The sequence below is a fragment of the Dipteris shenzhenensis genome, chromosome 22 (assembly GCF_047967505.1).
Source record: "Dipteris shenzhenensis isolate YYH24624 ecotype China chromosome 22, Dip_SZ_1.0, whole genome shotgun sequence".
Taxonomy (NCBI): domain Eukaryota; kingdom Viridiplantae; phylum Streptophyta; class Polypodiopsida; order Gleicheniales; family Dipteridaceae; genus Dipteris; species Dipteris shenzhenensis.
Genome location: NC_141617.1, coordinates 39,287,674 through 39,307,021, shown reverse-complemented (window position 1 = coordinate 39,307,021; position 19,348 = coordinate 39,287,674). Strand labels below are relative to the sequence as shown.

The 19,348-nt window shown below is 42.6% G+C and overlaps 1 protein-coding gene across 1 annotated transcript in view; it reads right to left on the bottom strand.

The window, feature by feature from the left end:
- Positions 1-19,348, bottom strand: part of LOC147888094 (uncharacterized) — a 137,153-nt gene that overhangs the window by 78,976 nt on the left and 38,829 nt on the right. The window contains exons 2-4 of the mRNA XM_087393340.1: positions 18,655-18,776; positions 16,646-16,740; positions 16,339-16,473 (exon numbers count right to left, since the gene is read on the bottom strand). Of these exons, the coding sequence (XP_087249466.1) occupies positions 16,339-16,473; positions 16,646-16,740; positions 18,655-18,776 (352 nt within the window). The remainder of the gene's footprint in view (positions 1-16,338; positions 16,474-16,645; positions 16,741-18,654; positions 18,777-19,348) is intronic.

The following is a 19,348-nucleotide window of genomic DNA, read 5'->3' as shown; positions in this document are numbered from 1 at the left end:
ACATCGACAACTTCAGCATGTTTGATAGCGCAACTGAATGACTTCAAGAATTTACATATGACCAAACTAGGAGATTGATTACAAGACTTCGATCTCATTTTCCCTCAACTTCATTTGGCAAGAAATTTTGGTTGTTTGGAAGACATGTTGCTATACCGGACTATGATAACTTATTTTCCTACTGTCGATATTGGGCTCTTTGGTCATTGTATAGTGCTCATATCATTCGACTGTAAGAGCACACCTCAGGCCCAGTTGGAAGTCTTTTATTACTGTTTCTAGTTTTGAGTAGTAGTTGTTCCACTTACAGCTATGAATGTACATTCTTCTTTATGAAAAGTTTCTTTTACAACAAAAAAAATGTGTACATGCGTGCATGTGTGCGTGTGTGTGTGTAGCCGCATCCGTACTCCCCCGTACGTACTTGGTACATCCATACTTTTCACGTCACCGTTCCTTCGTCCGTACTTGCTTGGAGTTTCGGGCTGGCGTCGTACGTGCTTGGTGTTCCAGGCTGACGCGATCTTCTCCGTACTATCTGATTTTTTTACGTCCGTACTGCCAAGCTTTTTGTACGTACCATCCTTTTTTTGCCCGTGGCAATCCTCCGTACATCCTGTTACTCATACGCCCATCGTACGTCCGTACAATTTTCTACATGTATTGTCCGTCATAAAATCGCACGTACGCTTGTCCATACTGCCCGTCGTACGTCCGTATGTACAATCTCTCGTAAATTGTCTGTACAATCCTGATTTTTCCCGTCCGTATACCTACTCTCTGCTTGCTTTGCCATGCGATTACTTTCGGAGCTGTTGGTCAGGGATTTCTAGGCTCAAGCATTTGGAAAAAACACATACCCAGTGAGCAAGGTCAAACCTCGTTGGGTTCTTAGGGTTTTGACATCACAAGATGGCTGATTATGCCTTTGAGAAAACCTTTCACAAAGATAGGTTCTGACAGCATAAAAAGCAGAAGCAGTCTGAGTGTCAGAATAACCCTGTTCACGACTCTTTGGAAGCTAAATTGGTTTATGATACTATGCATGAGGAAATTGAAGACACCCGGAAAGATTGGAATAACTCAGTCCCTACTGTCAGGCTTATGGTTGAAGTGGATGATATTCTTGACCCTGTAAGGGATTATGCTCAGCATGCCGTCATTATTTTTTCCCCAGGTCGTATGCATGTTGCTGCAAATGTTGGCAAGTGGCTGACTGCTACACTTAGGGGTTCTTATGTTCGAAAAGTGCATTATGCAGCAAGAGGTTTTTTTAAGGTCATTATGACAAATGAGCGACACAAACAGATGCTTTTGGAGCACTCTCCTCTTTACTTTGGACAGCAAATGGTACATGCCCTCCCTTGGTCACCAACCAGGGATTATCACGCTCTTATGCGTTATAGATGTCCGGTTTGGGTGGAGGTGGTGGATTTCCCACAGTGTCTGGCTTCACTTTTGCCTAAAATTGCAGCATCCTTGGGCAAAGTAGTTTGCCCTCCAAGGCCAAATAGGAATTCCAACAGATTCTGCATCTTATGGGATACTGATAATCCCACTCCCAAGTCCTACTCTGTTACAATAAATAATGTTGCAATGGGTAGTGCCTTCTACAAGCTGAAATGGGGTTTGTTTGCGGGCACTTGTTTTTGAATGTAAGAAATTTGGGCATATGGCTTCACAATTCCCCTTGCGTGTGCAAAAAATGGCACAAGACTCTATGCCTGTTCACATGCAAAATAAGGATTTTCCCGACAATCCTGTGATTACGAACAAAGGTACTCGGCATGTATATGTTGCTCAAGATAAAGGCAAAGCATTGGCTGTTTCAAATGGAAATGCTACTGCTTCACTCCCCTCTACTTCTTAAATAAAAGAAAAAGAGAAGACTTTGCCGGAAGTCTGGCAGACTCCACGAAAACTGTTGCAGCTAGGAGACCTCTACCTCCTCGCACTTGGAATGGGCCTTCCTCCAATGGTCACACCCTTGAACAAAATTCAGTTGTAGGCATTACTTGGGCTACTTGTCACAGCCAATCATACTCTTTTCCCGGAGGAGGACATTGCTACTTTGTTGTCCTATCCAAAGGCAATGGTGCTACCTCAAGATAGGGCCCCTAATCCTGAGGTGGATATGCAGACTTGATTTGCATTTTGGGCTCAGCTGTACATATATTGTAAATATGTTGTCACATATTAAATGCTGGACTCTCAATGTACAGGGCTTGTGTGATACTAGGAAATGGAAATTAGTTTGGGTGTATCTCAATAAATTACAGCCTCACATTGTAGCTCTTCAAGAGCACAATCAGCACATGTATGTAGGACAGCATGGACACTTTCATGGTTATGATATTTTCTATGCTCGACAGAATTATTTTTCGGGAGTGGCTTTTAATGATATTTCATGCTGAAGCCAAAATTTGGGAGGATATGCAGAGCTATCCCTGGCATTATCATGCATTCATATGTGGAGATTTTAATAATGCCCCTCAACCTGGAGATAATACAACTGGACGCACTCATATGTTGGCATTTGAAAAAGATCATTGGTCTCAGCTCTTACTTCAGCGTCATTTGACTGACTTATGGAAAGAATCTCTACCTTATATGCCAGGCTTCACTTTTCAACACAATGCAGTCTCCTCTTATCAAGCACGCCTGGATCATTGGTAGAGGATTAATCCACAGCATTATGACAATCTTACTTTAAAAATGTGGGTGGATTATTTGGATCATGCTCCTATCTGGCTGAGAATATCATTGCATGATATACCAGATGATCGATTATCTCATAGAAGGTTGCTCATTGTAAACAACAGTTACTTGCAGCATAATGTCTACAAAGACATGGTTTCTGATGCATGTCAGCCTCTTTCCTCTCAAAGCCTTATTGATATAGATTATGCTTGGGATGCTTTTGTTGCTCACATGCAATCTGTTATCAGGACCTATGGTAAGAATTACATGAAGACTCTGTGGGAAAATGTAGTTCAAGCAAAACAAACTTGCCAATCTTTAACTGAGCTCACCCATTTTCAGCCTCTCTATTAGAATTATTATCATATTCTAGGCAGTGGCCAATGTAATGTAATAAGTGGGTTAGGGACACTTTTCCCTCATAAAGGTTTTCCCCCCTAACCACAGTCTAATCCCTAACTATGGTTAGTGATTAGATAGGGTTTTGTCACTTAGACAAAACCCCTCATCTCTCTTTTGTACTTTACTTCATTTTCAGTCCACTATTGAGTGACCTACGTTCAGCTCACTCTCTTGCTCACTCGTACTCTTCTTCTTTCTCACATTTGGTATTAGAGCAGTGTTTCTTCCCGGACCTACCCCCAGCTCTTGCACCTGCTCTCAGCTCCCGTCCGTACAGCTCTCGTACTTCAGCCCGCTTCAGCTCGAGATCACCATTCCATACAGTCCATACGACTGTACGAATTCCGTACCACCGTACGGTCTTGCTCAATTTTGGCGTCGTGCGTACCTTCATTCCGTACATGTGGCTCCCACAAACATATCGTACGCCGCCGCCATCCGTACAAGTACAGATTCCGTACCTGACAACGCCCATACACACGTGCCAGTTTCAGTACTGCATTACGTACAGTCAGCCCGTACAAATGCGTACCTATATCAGCACCACCATCCGTACGATGCTCGTCCGTACAACAGTACGGTCAGCCCGTACTTTCCGTACACCTGCTGTCAGCGCACCGTACAGTCCTGATTCCGTACACATTCCTGCTTCCGTACGAGTCTGTATGGTTCTCCGTGCATTGCAGGAGTTGTGAAAAAAAGGTCTTCTGTGCAGGTAGTCTTTGGCAGGCATTCGTGCATTGAGTCATTGTTTGGCTGTGAATTTGGGGCATTTTGTATTCGTGGGCAGACATTGCAGTTAGTTTGTAGGAGTTGAAGAAATTTGGGGCTTTTGCTATTACACTGCAATTTTGCAGTGAAATTTAGGGCTTTGGCAAACAGGATACAAATTTTGCAACATTTGGGGCTTTCAGTCAATTTGCCCTCTTTTGTATGCAATTTCCCACAAGAAATTGGGGCTTTTGCATTTGGGTTGCAAATTTGCACTTGAAAGAGCATTTTGGAGGTTTGCAAAGAGTTTTGGACTCAGCGTGAGTCAATTTGCAGACTTTTGCCACTTTTTGCAAACTTTTGGGCAATTAGCAGAGCATTGTGGTGCATTTCGAGTCTTTGATAGGCTGTGACAGTATTTGTCACTGTGGGCAAATTTTCTTTGGCACATTTTACTTGTGCATTTTGCATCCCACGAAGGAATTTTACTTGTTCAATTTGCTGTAATTTTTAGTTTATCTGGCAAAAATGGCTCAGAACAATCCCAATGAGGTGTTTGGCGTCATCACACAGGAGGATAAGTTGGATGGCACCAACCACTCCTTGTGGAGTTTTATGGTTCACAACATCTTGGTTGGCAGACATCTTTGGGATTATGTCAATGGAGATGAAGCAAGGCCAGATACAATGCCTACACTCCTACAGCTGCAGGCAAGGGTAGAGTAGAGGTCAAAATCTAGCACAAGTAGTTGGAGCTGCTGCTCCAAGGGCTCCCACAGCAGAACAGAAAAGATGGGATTCTAGGGATGCACAAGCTCTATCAGTGATTTCTCTGTCTGTCAAGAGGTTCATTATCCCTCACATTAAGTCATGCAAGACCTCAAACGTAGCTTGGGAGATATTGGACAGTATGTTTGCAGCAAGAAATGATGCCAGAGTTTCCTTTTTGAAGAGAGAGCTTTCTCATACGCATATGGATGAGGGAGATTCCATGAATACTCACCTCACAAAGCTTCAAGATTTGAGGAAACAACTGCTGAATATTGATGAAGTCATTCCAAATTCAAAGATGACTACCACCACTCTGAATTATGTTCTTGAGTCCTATCTTGGTTTCCACACCTCGCTGAATTTGTCATTGAGGGGGGGCAGCAATCCGCTCTCTTTTCATGAGTTGGTAGGATTTCTGTTGCAAGAAGAGGAAACACGAAAAAATATGGCAACACGGGCTGGCGAGCATGCTTTCTAAGTTTAAGCCCAAGGGAAAAGGGCAACAAAAGCAACATGCCAATCAGCCGACACACACTACTGCAAGAAGCCAGGTCATTATATTGGTGAACGCAAGAAGCGCATAGCTAAAGAAAAGAAAAGGGATTCAAGTATGGCTGTGTCAGATGCATCAGCTCCTCATTCACATGATGGGGGAGAGGTTACAGCCAACTTTGTGAAAGAGCACTATGTTTATCTATCTTGCACTTCAGATTTTTCAGTGGGTAGTTCAGATGCTACAACCACTATTGAGGATGACCCTTATGCTTTCTTGACTTGCAGTTATGATCCCTCAAAGGATGCATGCTCTCTCAGTGTCAAAGAGACACTGAATAGTTGGTATTTTGATAGTGGTGCTTCTAAGCACATCACTTCTAAGAAGAGCCTTTTTGCATCTCTGCATCCTCCACCTACTAAAAAGAAGATGACTTGTGCAAATAATTCTTCTTATTCAGTGTGTGGAGTCCAGGACATTATTCTCACATCCACTAATGGCACAGATTTCAGAATTTCAAATGTTCTCTATGTGCCAGGTATAAAGAAGAATTTACTTTCATTGTCCTCTCTCAATAGAGGAGGATTTTAGGTTGTATTCGCTGATGCTAAGTGTGCAGTCAAAGACAAAGAGAATGACTATGCTTTGATGTTGTCTAGCACTTTGTATCAGGGTCTTTTTCAGCTTGATATATATGAGAAAAGATCCGATCTTGCATTATCAGTGAGCACTCCCACTGCTGCAATGCACAGTGCGAAGTTATGGCATGCCAGGTATGGGCACATGAGCTATGGCAGCTTAATAACACTTCATAAGCATGCTATGGTTGATGCATTGCCTCCTTTAGAGTCACCTCCTCCTCATGCATGTGAGGGTTGCATCCTTAGCAAGATGCATAGATTCCCTTTCAAGAAGGATGGTGTAGTGAAAGCTACACGCAAATTACAGCTCATTCACAGTGATGTCTGCGGTCACATGAGGACACCTGCTTTTGGAGATTATCTTTATTATGTTACATTCATGGATGACTTCACCAACTACACTTGGGTCTATGGTCTTAAGGCAAAATCAGAAGTGTTTATGCATTTGAAACATTATGTTACATTCATGGATGACTTCACCAACTACACTTGGGTCTATGGTCTTAAGGTAAAATCAAAAGTGTTTATGCATTTCAAACACTTTCTGGCTATGGTTAAGAATGAGACAGGACTCAAGGTGCAGACACTTTGCACAGACAGAGGGGGGGATACTGCACAAAGTGAAGGCTATCGTCTCTACAATCCTGCTTCTCACAAGATTTTTGTCAAAAAAGATGTTATATTTTCTGAAAATTCAACACATACACATGCTAAATTTACAATTCCAGCTTCTTCAAATGATGTTTTGAGGGGATGCTTCCTATAGCATTTGGTTCCCTAGCTGAGGTTCATGCTGAAAATCAGAATTTACAGCAACCTCCTCTTGATCCACATGCCCCGATTCAGCCACAAGTTGATTTTGTACCTCCACAGGGTATGGATGAGGTTCTCAAGTAAGAGATTCAAGAGATAAACACAGCTAAAACAGTCCTGAATTGGTTGCTACAGACTCTCAAGGAGAGTAGGCTTGAGGCCCCATTGCCTGGCAGGACTCGTAGTGCAATAAGGCACGCAGGGGGGGCTCTTTCGGTTAAGATAGTTTATGCAAGTACTCCTCTTGATGAGGAAGAACCTAGCTCCTTTGAAGAAGCAAAGGATAATGTGCATTGGATGCATGCCATGCACAATGAATTGCAGTTCATTGAGAAAAATCAGACTTGGGATGTCGTGGATTTGCCACCAGGTAAGCATGCCATTGGTACCAAGTCGGTTTTCAAGGTGAAAAGGAAGCCAGATGGGTCCATGGACAGGTACAAGGCAAGGCTGGTTGCCAAAGGCTATGCACAAAAAAAGGACATAGATTATGAGGAGACTTTTGCTCCTACATCCCGGATGACCACCATATGGTCAGTTATTGCTATGGTTGCAAATTTCTTTTTGGAATGTCCATCAATTGGACATAAAAACAGCTTTCCTTAATGGGGATTTGCAGGAAGAGGTTTATGTCAAACAGCCTCCTGGATTTGAACTTTCTAGCAATGCATTTCAAGTTTGTAAGCTTAGCAAAGCTTTATATGGGCTAAAACAAGCCCCAGGTGCATGGTATGCCAAGATTGATGCATTCCTGACAAGTAAGGAGTTACATAATAGTCCCACGGAAAGCACCCTCTACATCAAGAAGGATGGGGGGGATATTTTGGTCATCATTCTTTATGTGGATGACATGCTGCTCACAGGGTCAAATGAGCAAATAATTGCATATTTCAAAGCTGAGTTGAAAGCTGAATTTGACATGACAGATTTGGGCATGTTAAATTTTAATTTGAGGATCCAGTTTATACAAGACAAGAGAGGCATCGTTATGTCTCAATGCAAGTATATACCTAGATGAATCCAGAAACAATCCCAAACTAATCCTCTAAAAACACAACATAGTGCAATTTCAATCTGACGATAGTCACTCATAAGATTGAAAACCATAAACTCCATCACCCATAGCAGGGACTAGCTACTATGACATACCCACTGATGTCATCAACGCCCAACAGTGGGTGTAGACCATAGTATAAAAATATGCTCACACATACAAATCCACACACCCACACATACTTGAGCATCGTTTTATACAAAGTGTTCGTACGGAGTTTCTATCGGCACTCCGGAGGTGAAGGGCAAACTCAACCATGATGAAGGCTAGCACTAAAGGACAAGGCTCATGGATAGGTTCAACATGCATGATTGTAAGCCTACAGCCGCTCCCATGGAGCCAGGGCTGAAGCTTACTATGTATGATGCTGGTGAATCAATGGATGTCACACTTTACAGCCAGGCTATTGGATGCCTCATTTATTTGTGGAATACTAGGCCTGTTATTCAATACGCAGTATCTCAGGTGAGCAGATATATGCACAACCCAAAGTCAACACATTGGCAGGCTGTAAAATGCATCTTCCGTTATTTGCAAGGCACAAAGTCTTATGGCTTGATGTTTCCCAGGGGGGTGACTTTGCAGATGCATGCTTACAATGATTCAGATTGGGCTGGAGACTATGATGCCAGGCAGTCCACTAGTGGTAATTGTTTCTTTTAGGGCAAAGCTTGCATTTCTTGGCTGAGCAAGAAGCAATCTACAGTGGCTACTTCCTCATGTGAAGCTGAGTACAGGGCAGCTTTCACAGCGACAGTTGAATGTGTTTGGCTGTGACGTTTGTTCGCTGGTCTTTGTCTCTTATGGGAGGGTCCTTCTCCAATTCTCAATGATAGTCAGAGTGCTACAGCAGTGGCAAAGAATCATGTGTTTCATGCTCGCACAAAGCACATTGAGGTTCATTATCATTATGTCAGAGAGAAGTTGCATGCAGGGGAGATCAGTATGATCTATGTGTCAACACATGACAATGTTGCAGACATCTTTACCAAAGTACTTCCACGTGAGAAGTTTGAGGCATTTTGCAGTGCCTAAACTTATCTCCTTTTGGTGATTGATCATTACCTTGTACACCACATTGGCACTGCAGGGGGGTGTTAGAATTATTATCATATTCTAGGCAGTGGCCAATGTAATGTAATAAGTGGGCTAGGCACGCTGCGCACTTTTCCCTCCAGGTTTTTTCCCCTAACCACAGTCTAATCCCTATTTACAGTTAGTGATTAGATAGGGTTTTGTCACTTAGACAAAACCCCTCATCTCTCTTTTGTACTTTACTTCAGTTTCAGTCCACTATTGAGTGACCTATTGTCACTTGGACAAAATCCCTCATCTCTCTTTTGTACTTTACTTCAGTTTCAGTCCACTATTGAGTGACATATGTTCAGCTCACTCTCTTGCTCACTCCTGCTCTCCTTCTTTTTCACACTCTCTCCATGGATGAAAGCTCCTCTTTATGTCAAGCTCAACATTGTCTCCAAAGTAATGATCATAGGAAAATCTCTAAGTGGGAGACAAGATCAAGACAAAAGGCCTTTCTAGATAAATGATGCTCGTCCAAAGAATTTTTTTTAAGTTTGCATTGCAAGAGGCAATCTTCAAATATTTGTCGTGCTCTTATGCCTGATGGGGTTTGGACTTCTTCAAAAGCACAACTTGCTGCAGCATGTGTTGATCATTTTTCGCGTCAATTTGGGATGGCAGATCTCCCTTCACAAGATGTTCTTCAAGCCAGGAATTGATACAAACTCTATCTCCTCTTCACGACACACACAGATCACGGGCTATGGCATCTATCTTTTCCACCCAGCCTTCTCTCGTAGATCACATATGTGTTCTGATTCATACGTTCCTTTCTTTTCCTCATGCATATCCACGAGACCCTCATTTCCCTAGATAGTTCCCCTTGCCAAATGTCATCATTTTAGCCTTTCCACTTGGTGCACCATTTACCCCTCTCTTGGGGCACATTTAAAACCACTTGCCCCTTGGCATTATTGCACATTTAGGTGCACCTAGGCCTTAGCCCTCAGAACTACCTAGTCAATGCCATTTCACCCTCACCTAGAACCTTGGCAGTTACTTCTCTTGACCATTTCATTTACGCACATTAACTATTACAAAAGTTGGTCATCTAAGAGAAAATGCCCACCGATCTTTCCGAGGTCATGCTATCTCGGCTAGAACATAACATTCCTTCCCTCTTCAAGCATCAGCGTCCTCGATGATGAAATCTGGGAACACTCTCCGTAACTCGTATACGGATTCCTAGGTAGCTTCCGATAGAGGTTGACCATGCCATGCAACCAATACCGTGGGTATCTTCCGATTTCGTATTTGCATTGTTCCTCGGTCCAGGATTCTTGTTGGCTTGCGCCTTGCAATATCCTCTATCTCCTAAAACAAAACCACACCTTCGATTAGTGAGTCACCTGTATGCAAAAATTTCTTTAAGCGCGAAACATGAAAAACCGGGTGCACCTTACACCCCTATGGCAATTCTAATTTATAGGCTACACTGCCTATTCTCTTTAGAATTAGCCACAGCCCACAGTATCGAGGTGATAACTTAGCACACTCTCCTGAAGTCAACGACTTCGAGTGCGAAGGAACTCTGAGAAAAACTTTTTCCCCTTCCTTAAATACCCTTATAGACCCGTTTTCATCCGCATACACCTTGGCTCTATCCATAGCCTGGCAGATATTAGCTCTCGCAAGTGCTAGCATCTCCCGCATCTGAACCACAAACTTCGCGGCACTAGGCACTTTCTGAGGTACTCCAACTATAGTTGGATTGACTGGTCTATAACCATAGTTCAGCTCAAACGGACTGAACCCGGTAGATGAATGTTTTCTATCATTGTAGGCAAACTCCAACAATGGCAACCACTTGTCCCACGTATGTTGCCTCAATGACACATATGCCCTCAGCATATCCTCTAAAGTCTGGTTGACTCTCTCCGTCTGACCATCCGTCTCAGGATGATCCCCACTACTCATTCCCAACTCAGTCTTGAGTGTCTCAAATACCGCTGTCCAAAAATGACCGGTAAATCTGACATCTCTGTCTGACACTATGGATCTAGGCAATCCATGCAGACGAAATATATGTCTAATGAACAAATTCACCACTTGCGGGGCACTAACAGACTCTCTAGTCGGAATGAAGTGAGCCATCTTGGTTAGACGATCAACCACCACCAGGATAGAATCATATCCTCCTTGGGTCGTAGGCAGCCCTACAATAAAGTCCATGGAAATGCTCTCCCACTTACTCAGTGGTATTTTCAAGGGCTGTAAAAGTACGGGTGGCTTCACCCGCTCGGCCTTGCTTACCTGACACAAGAAACACCGTGTCACATATTCATGAATATGCTTTTTCATCTTTGGCCAAAAGAAATCTCGCTTCACGAGATCATATGTCTTCTCGACCCCTGGATGTCCCGCACACAGACTATCATGGCATTGTCGAATGACTCTCTGCCTGAGATCATTCTGACTAGGTACTACCACCTTGCCATTTCTAACTAGCATACCATCCCTTATGGTATATCTTGCATAAGTTTGGCCGCAGCCGAAGCACAATCCTTCTTTTCTAGCTTTCTCTTTTTGTTCAAGGGTCAACGAGGACTTTGACCAAGCCCGGGCTGCCATTGGAGTTATTTTCCTTTTCACCCCAACGGTGGTACTTGTTTTTACTGGTCCCTCAACCGGCTTCACCTGCTTGGTTTGGCCACTTGGCTGCGAGACACTTGTCTTTGAAGTCCATTTCCTCTGAAATCCCCCTTTTTTCGGGTACTCATACTGAGTCCCTACCTGCACAAATCCACCAGATCTGCCTCTGGCATCCTCATAGTTCAGGGCTACTGCAATAGATTCATCTAATGTAGTCACATACTTAGCCCGAACTTCCATTTTGATCTTGTCGTTCAGTCCATAGATATAGTCTTTTAACTGAACCAACATAGGGAGAGGGTCTGTTATTTTCACGACACATTCCCTGAATTTGTCGGTGTACTCTGCCACCGACAAACTCCTCTGACGAAGATTTCTATAAGCATCCCAAGCTTGGGACTCTTCATCAGGTGGGAGAAAGTGTTTCTTAAATTCAGCTTTAAAGTTTAAACCCTTCCCAGGTGGTAGGAGCAACTTGATCCTTCTATTGCTTTATCCACCATCTATCCGCTGCCTCAATAAACAGGTGTGTGGCCTCACGGATTTTCTTTAGATCAGATCTAATTTCACAAATGGCGAAGGCTTCTTCCCACTTGTGTAACCAAACCTCGATCACATCAGAGCTGCGCTCGGTCATCCGACCAGCGTACTTCTCCGGTCTATAATTAGCGATATTAGGCACTTTGACCCTTGCGCGCTCTAATGAATGTATACTCGGCTCTGGCTCTGCTGGAGCTTTGCCCTTATCGGTTCATAATCTGCTGTAAAGCATCTTCTAATATCGAAATCCTATCGATCAAAGTAGGTGCTGTGTGATGTGACATTTGTTGTGCAGACTGTGCTCTAGACTCACTAGGATTCACCCTAGAATTCTGCCCTTCTGCCTCCATAGTTTCAAAAGTAAAAATGGGATTTTTTTTTTTCAGTCTTTTCTAGAACCCAAATAAAAGATATATATACACTTCTTTTCTATTCTGCTTTCCTGTTTTTCTTTCTCCTGCGCCCTAAACTCCCAATTATATAATACTCTGTACGTTCTTTTACGGTGCAGAAATAACAGGACCATATATAAAAACTGTATCGAAAGAAGGTGCTCCCTGATTTCTCCTCGAACTTTCGATTGGTCCTCTTTGTCGTATTTATCTCTGGTTCGTTTTTTATATATATCCCGAGTTCAACGATCGGGTTTTAACCATCCTGGGCTAACCACCATCTTTTCCTTCCACCGTTAAAGATACCAAAGCGCCTCTGATGCGCGTCGGTTCACCTGCGACCTTCTGGACCTGTAATGTCAATTAGGTACGAAAAACTGGCAGACAATGGCGATGACGACTCTTCCTGTTTTTCTTGTTACACCGTCAATCAACCAGGATCTCTGTAAGCTATAGACGACAGCGCTCTGATGGAGGGAGGCCTGCGTAAATGAACGTAAGTGCTTGTCAACCAGGTCCCGTCCCGTACAGTCTTCGTTACGTTAACTATGATCCCAGGCCTTCGTTATGTTCCACCTCCTAATATCTGCACGCAGTCGTCCGTCAACATCCCACGAGGTAGATAATGCGCTGACTAGAGGAGGTCCCGTAACTCGTTGACGGATCACGTTCCTGCAGCAAAGGTGCGTCGATCCTACGCCTTCGCACACGAACGTCCACGTCACGATTGCTGTAGCGCCCAGTCCATCACCTTCCCGTGGCTTCGTATTTATCTGGTCAGCCACCCAGTACCGACGTCGAAGGACTATCCATGAACCTTCCGCTCCAAATTCAAGGACATCGCAGGTTACCAGCCGCCGCCTTACGTGACCCCCAACCTCCAACCACGAACAGAAGCCTCGTGCGTCGTAGATAACGTCCGAATTCGTCAAAGGCCCGTATGAGATCTCCGTCAAGATAGTCTACGCCAAACGATACATAGGCCAATTTGTCCGTCGTCACCACGTTACACCAACAGTCAGTCCGTCGATTTGGCGCTGAGGTCGTTCGACGATCCCACTTCCATCTCCTTCGTAGCCTCGGCTCTGATACCAACTGATACAAACTCTATCTCCTCTTCACGACACACACAGATCACGGGCTATGGCATCTATCTTTTCCACCCAGCCTTCTCTCGTAGATCACATATGTGTTCTGATTCATACGTTCCTTTCTTTTCCTCATGCATATCCACGAGACCCTCATTTCCCTAGATAGTTCCCCTTGCCAAATGTCATCATTTTAGCCTTTCCACTTGGTGCACCATTTACCCCTCTCTTGGGGCACATTTAAAACCACTTGCCCCTTGGCATGATTGCACATTTAGGTGCACCTAGGCCTTAGCACTCAGAACTACCTAGTCAATGCCATTTCACCCTCACCTAGGACCTTGGCAGTTACTTCTCTTGACCATTTCATTTACGCACATTAACTATTACAAAAGTTGGTCATCTAAGAGAAAATGCCCACCGATCTTTCCGAGGTCATGCTATCTCGGCTAGAACATTACAGGAATGCTCTCGTTCAATATGTTTCTCCCATTGTTTCTCCTATGCAGGCTACTGAACTAGAAGGGATGGTCTCACAGTTGAGTTTTTTCTTGCATACTAGAACATTCTTAAGCAGCGTCTTTTATGCATGATCAATTCTGCTTGGAAAAATCAGCATCTACCTGATTCATGGAAAAAAGGGATTGTCAAGCTCATTTCGAAAAAGAATATATGTGAATCCCTGACTGATTGGAGGCCAATTACAACGGCATATCACAAATAATATTGCTAATGCATATGTCGGTATAGAATATGCCAAATATACAGAGCAAGATGTTTTACTATTACAGGTTGACATTGCTAAAGCTTTTGACACAATTCAATGGGATTTCATTTCACAGACTATGCATGTCTTGGGTTTTAGTCAAAAACTGCAGAATATTATTTATTGGCTTTACAATGATAGTAAGACTGCTTGAATACTCTCGAGAGATATTTCTGAAGCATGGACTCTCCGGTGCTCAATTCATCAGGGCTATCCACTTAGTGCATTGCTTTATGCTATTGCTACCCATCCCATGCTTCAATATATGGATCATCTGGTGGCAATAGCTTCATGGTTTGGCCATTCCTGGCAGTGGTACGCTAATTTCTCAAGCATATGCTGATGATTCTTTTTTTACTCCAAGGAATACTCGGCAGGATTTATCCTCTCTCATGCAAGCACTCTCTCTTTTTGGTTTGGCTGCTGGACTTCATGTTAATTTTCAGAAATCCAAATTGTTACCTTTGCATTCCAAGGAATGGCATTCTCTCTTCTGGCCTGGGGAAATTGTTCAACCAAATCATCTGGTTCGTCACTTGGGCTATCCTCTTGGTTGGATGATTACTCGTCGACAACAATCGGATTGGGTTTTCGCAAAACTGAAGAAGAATCTTGAATACTGGAAACTTGCCTGGCCTTTGCATGTTAGGCTACGTATTCCATTCTTATGGCATACGTTCAGTTTTATTTGCCCTTGATCATGCTCAACAAAGAGCATCTTTCAGCCTTCATCTCTCTAGTTATGAAAGCCTTTTAGCGCTCTAAACATCGCAAAAAAAGCTTATGGTTACTTTCAGTGCAGCATTTATGTTCTCCCAAGATGCATGGAGGACTTAATATTCTAAATCTTCATGTACATGTTCTTGCTCATAAAGCCAAAATGATGCTGCAACTTATGCAAGGTTCTCAGCCATGGGCTGCCATGATGCGTCACTTGCTCTCTCAACTTACTACCCCTACCTTTGGGTACTGGCAACCTACTCCCTGGGATTTTATTTTAGGTTCTATTGAGGGAAAAATCAAAGGCTGCCCACTGATCTCCAAAATGTTGATCGACTGGAAATATATTCTATCTCACTTGAAATGGAATGGCAGGGATTCTTTACAGGGCAATTCTTTACGTTCTGAAAGCATACATTGGTCGAGAGCATTTTCCCCTTCGTTGGCTTTGCAAGAGCCTCTCAACTTACTACCCCTACCTTTGGGTATTGGCAACCTACTCCCTGGGATTTTATTTTAGGTTCTATTGAGGGAAAAATCAAAGGCTGCCCACTGATCTCCAAAATGTTGATCGACTAGAAATATATTCTATCTCACTTTAAATGGAATGGCAAGGATTCTTTACAGGGCAATTCTTTACGTTCTGAAAGCATACATTGGTCGAGAGCATTTTCCCCTTCGTTGGCTTTGCAAGAGCCTCAAAGTTCTTATTTTCTGAGTATTAAGGGAATCCATTCTGTTGCAGATGTGATTCATGCTGATGGGATCCCTCTTTCTTTTCCTCAGGCTCCTGCAAAATTCAGTCTTGGCATGCATTACCGTCCTGTTGGTATCTTATTACTCTTATGCTTCAACCTTATATTCTGATACCTCCTTTGGAAATTCAGGATCGGATTCAAGACTGGATATTTCATTTGCCAGGGTCGGCATATCGTCCCTTGAAGCTGTCTCACATAACAGTTTCTTCTTTGTAAAAAAGTCTCTGTGTGTGTGTAAAATCAGTTTCAAAACAAGGAAAGGAGAAGAGACATGGATAGAAACAAATCTACTATTGTCAGCTCACAACCCAAGAGGGTAAACAAATACATTGAAATCATTGAAAGGCGCACCTACCTAAGAGTGTACTAGTAACAACCTGGAGTAGAAAAAAAAACAGAATTCCGTAAGAAAAAACTGAAGACTTGAAAGAAATGAAACAATAAGTCCACCATAAACTAGAAAGCCTTTCCGTCTAAATCCATAGTTGTCTAAAGGAATTGTCCAGGGATTGAACTATGACATGTAAGCATGAAAATACATCAACAAGAAAATGCAGGCATGCAAATAAAGGCTTAGTCTGTTCTACCTACCCAAGAGGCTTGTAAGACTGGCAAGGACCAAAACTTAAATCAGTAATGTGTGTTCCTAGATCATCTCCTTTCTATAAACGGATGTAGAGTGAATACAGATTTTTAGCCTCAAATCCCCATATGAATTAACATCTAAAGCTGCAACATCAAATTTCTGGAGTTTTGGCGAGAAATAAGCACAAAGCAAAAACCCATGCTATGAGGGCTGTAGAAGACATTGCACCAGATTTTCCGCAGCCTTTATGCTCTCATCTTCAGCTTTGCCATTTTTGCCCACTTGCCATGTTTTATGGGCAGTCCCTTTGTTATCATCATCATCATCAAGCAAAAACCCTGAAATCTGGGATTCCTTAAGCTCCTGCAATTTGCAAAACTTTATTTTAAAAGATCCACAGGCCTTTTCAAAAGCAACTTAGGAATATCAACTAAAGAAACTACTGCAAAACTCCATTCACTTCCATGGAAAATTCCTACAGCAGCGATAAAAGGAATTACATCAAACAACTTGGCCAAGTAAAAGTAAAGCCAACCTTTGCAGCTAAAAAGTTCCTGTCAAGCACCAATAAGGATACTTTAAGGTGGCGTGCAAGTGCCCTCACCAGCACTTCCTGATAGATCTCTGTTCCTGAAAACCAATATATGGAAGTTAAATAGAAGAAAATCAAAGGTTCTGTCTTTTGTATAAGTGTCCTTCAAACTGGATAAGTAAAAACAAGTCATCTTGGTAGCTCATAGAGGCAGTGGAAAGGAAACCCGACAGAATCACAGTGGGACAAGACAAATGGGTACTTAAATGTGTGTGAGCCATCCCTTTGACATTGTTTCATGCTTCAACAAAGGCTGCATCAAATAATGGCTAAAACCTTCATTCACCCTCATCAACACAAAGTTTGAATAAAGTCAGCTGGCTCTGTCTATCTCCTTTTGTGACCTATAGGATTCATCACTTGTACCTGGAGTCTCACTGCTTCTTGATCCTCTTTGGAAGGCTCTGAGGTGAGCTGTCATGGCAACTGCAAGAGGTTCTAGGAACAAAAGTAAATCTCCATCATTGCCCATAAATCATAATGCCTTCTTTACCACTCTACTGAACCCATAACTGGCAGAAGGGTTGTCATCCGCACATCCTTATTCCTTCTCTTAAATTGCAATATAGATAAGCCTCATCCTAGACTTCTAGGCATAAAATTCAGCTATATTAGTCCTTAAGCTCTGAAAAGGTGACTAATACCAAGGATAGACATTCTAAAAAGGGAAACTATGATACAGGGTTACGGTAGTGGGCTCAACTAAAGAAAGAATTGGTTCCATCCCAACCTCCTTTCCTTTTTTTCACCCAAACGAAGCTTGCACATGATTCTTTTACCCCGTGATCAGACTAAAACAAATCGATATGGGCAGGAACCTTTTCCTAGAGAGGCCATGCGAATTGTGATTGTCCCTCCCACTCCTAGTTTCAACTCCTCTACACTTTCCATATGTAGGATGCGTAGCTTTTCAAGAGGCTAAGGACTGCTAACTCTTGGGAAAAAGTCTACAGCAGCCAAAGCTATCAAAAGTTGTAGAGGAACGTTGCTTTAAGTCCTCCAGTTCAAATACCTGAGCTTGGTTCTGATGACAGCAAGGATGACAGCAAGGACTTTACCTCATTCATATACATGTCAGAAAGTATTGCCTAGCTTTTCAAGAGGCTAAGGTCTGCTAACTCCTGGGAAAAAGTCTACAGCAGCCAAAGCTATCAAAAGTTGCAGAGGAAAGTTGCTTTGAGTCCTCCAGTTCAAATACCTGAGCTTGGTTCTGATGGCAGCAAGAACTTTACCTCATTGATATTCTTATCAGAACCCTTTCACTGACTAATCTGTTGCTAAAGATGCCATTTCTGCAGACATATGGCCCGTTGAGGTGCTGCCTATCATCAGGCTTTGGTTGACAGCCTATCCTCAAAAGTTGTTCAGCTTCGTAATTTGTAGACTTCTTTCCGCCTTATAATTCCCATACGAGGCTCGGATATACAATTATCCCTTCCAACTTGCTCACACACTTGAGGAATATATATAGAAATAGATCTTGTATCATCCTTTGGAGGCTATGGGACCAGTACAAGATACACGATTATCGAAACAAAGTGCCTGTATGTGTTCTCATGTCACACAGTGCTGAGTAATGTGTTCACGTGTGTCTGTGTGTACGCGCGCACACGTGTCGCTTCCTTGAGAAGGCCTCATGGCTCTTCCTCAGAATTAGATCCACCTCAAGCACAAGGTGTTCTTGAACCTTTCTTAACTAGGATTCCACAAAACTACTAAATGGTGCACTGTTGGGCGAATGCGAGTACTCCTATCAGAAGAATGGACTGGAAAGCATCCACACGGATTCTAGGGACCTTACATATTATGCTGAAATGTGATAGCTTTTAAGGTATGTGAACTCCAAAATTATTTCTTCTCCTTCAGACGGTTGGAGCAATATGATAAATATAACTGAAACATTTATATAGGAATGATGGAACCAATAAATGGAAAAGAAACCCGATACTGACCAGGTTGACCGTGCAAAAGAATAAGATGGCTGGAACTGCGTAAAGATTCTCCAAATTTTGAGAATTTATGCTGCTTCAATCTAGCTGCTGCACACTCTATCAAAAGATCTCTGGTATTTTCACTGCCAATAAACATGTAAAAGGTATAAGTTATTTGGAAAAAGTAGTCTCACCCAATATTAGGCATATGTCTTCCCACCTTGTAGCGCAATTTTAAAGATCTTATCAAGTATAATCTCGTTTCTGATGATCAGTTTATTGAAGTCAAACAGGCTGTTAAAAAACCCAAACTTTTTGATACCACGAAAAGGTATAAAGAGGAGAGGGCCATCAGAAGAATAAATACCTCGTTCTTTACCTTGTACCACTAAAAGGTACAAAGAGGAGAGGGGTTCAGAAGACTAAATACCCCGTTCTTTACTCAATCTTCTTCAAATAAAAGATATCAGAACACAAAGAAGACTAAATACCTCATTCTTTAATGTCTTATTAAAATAAAATATATAAGCCCAAGAACACAAAGAAGTCCCCCCTCCAAAACGCCATGACGTTCTTAGATACTGAAGCACATGTTGTACAGAAACACTTGAGTTGCAACACAACAGACTCTATCACAAAGCTGATGATGTGGAAACTAAGTACTTCTCCAGGAGACTGATAATTCTGCAAAAGGACCAAGCCACACTTAAAAGGA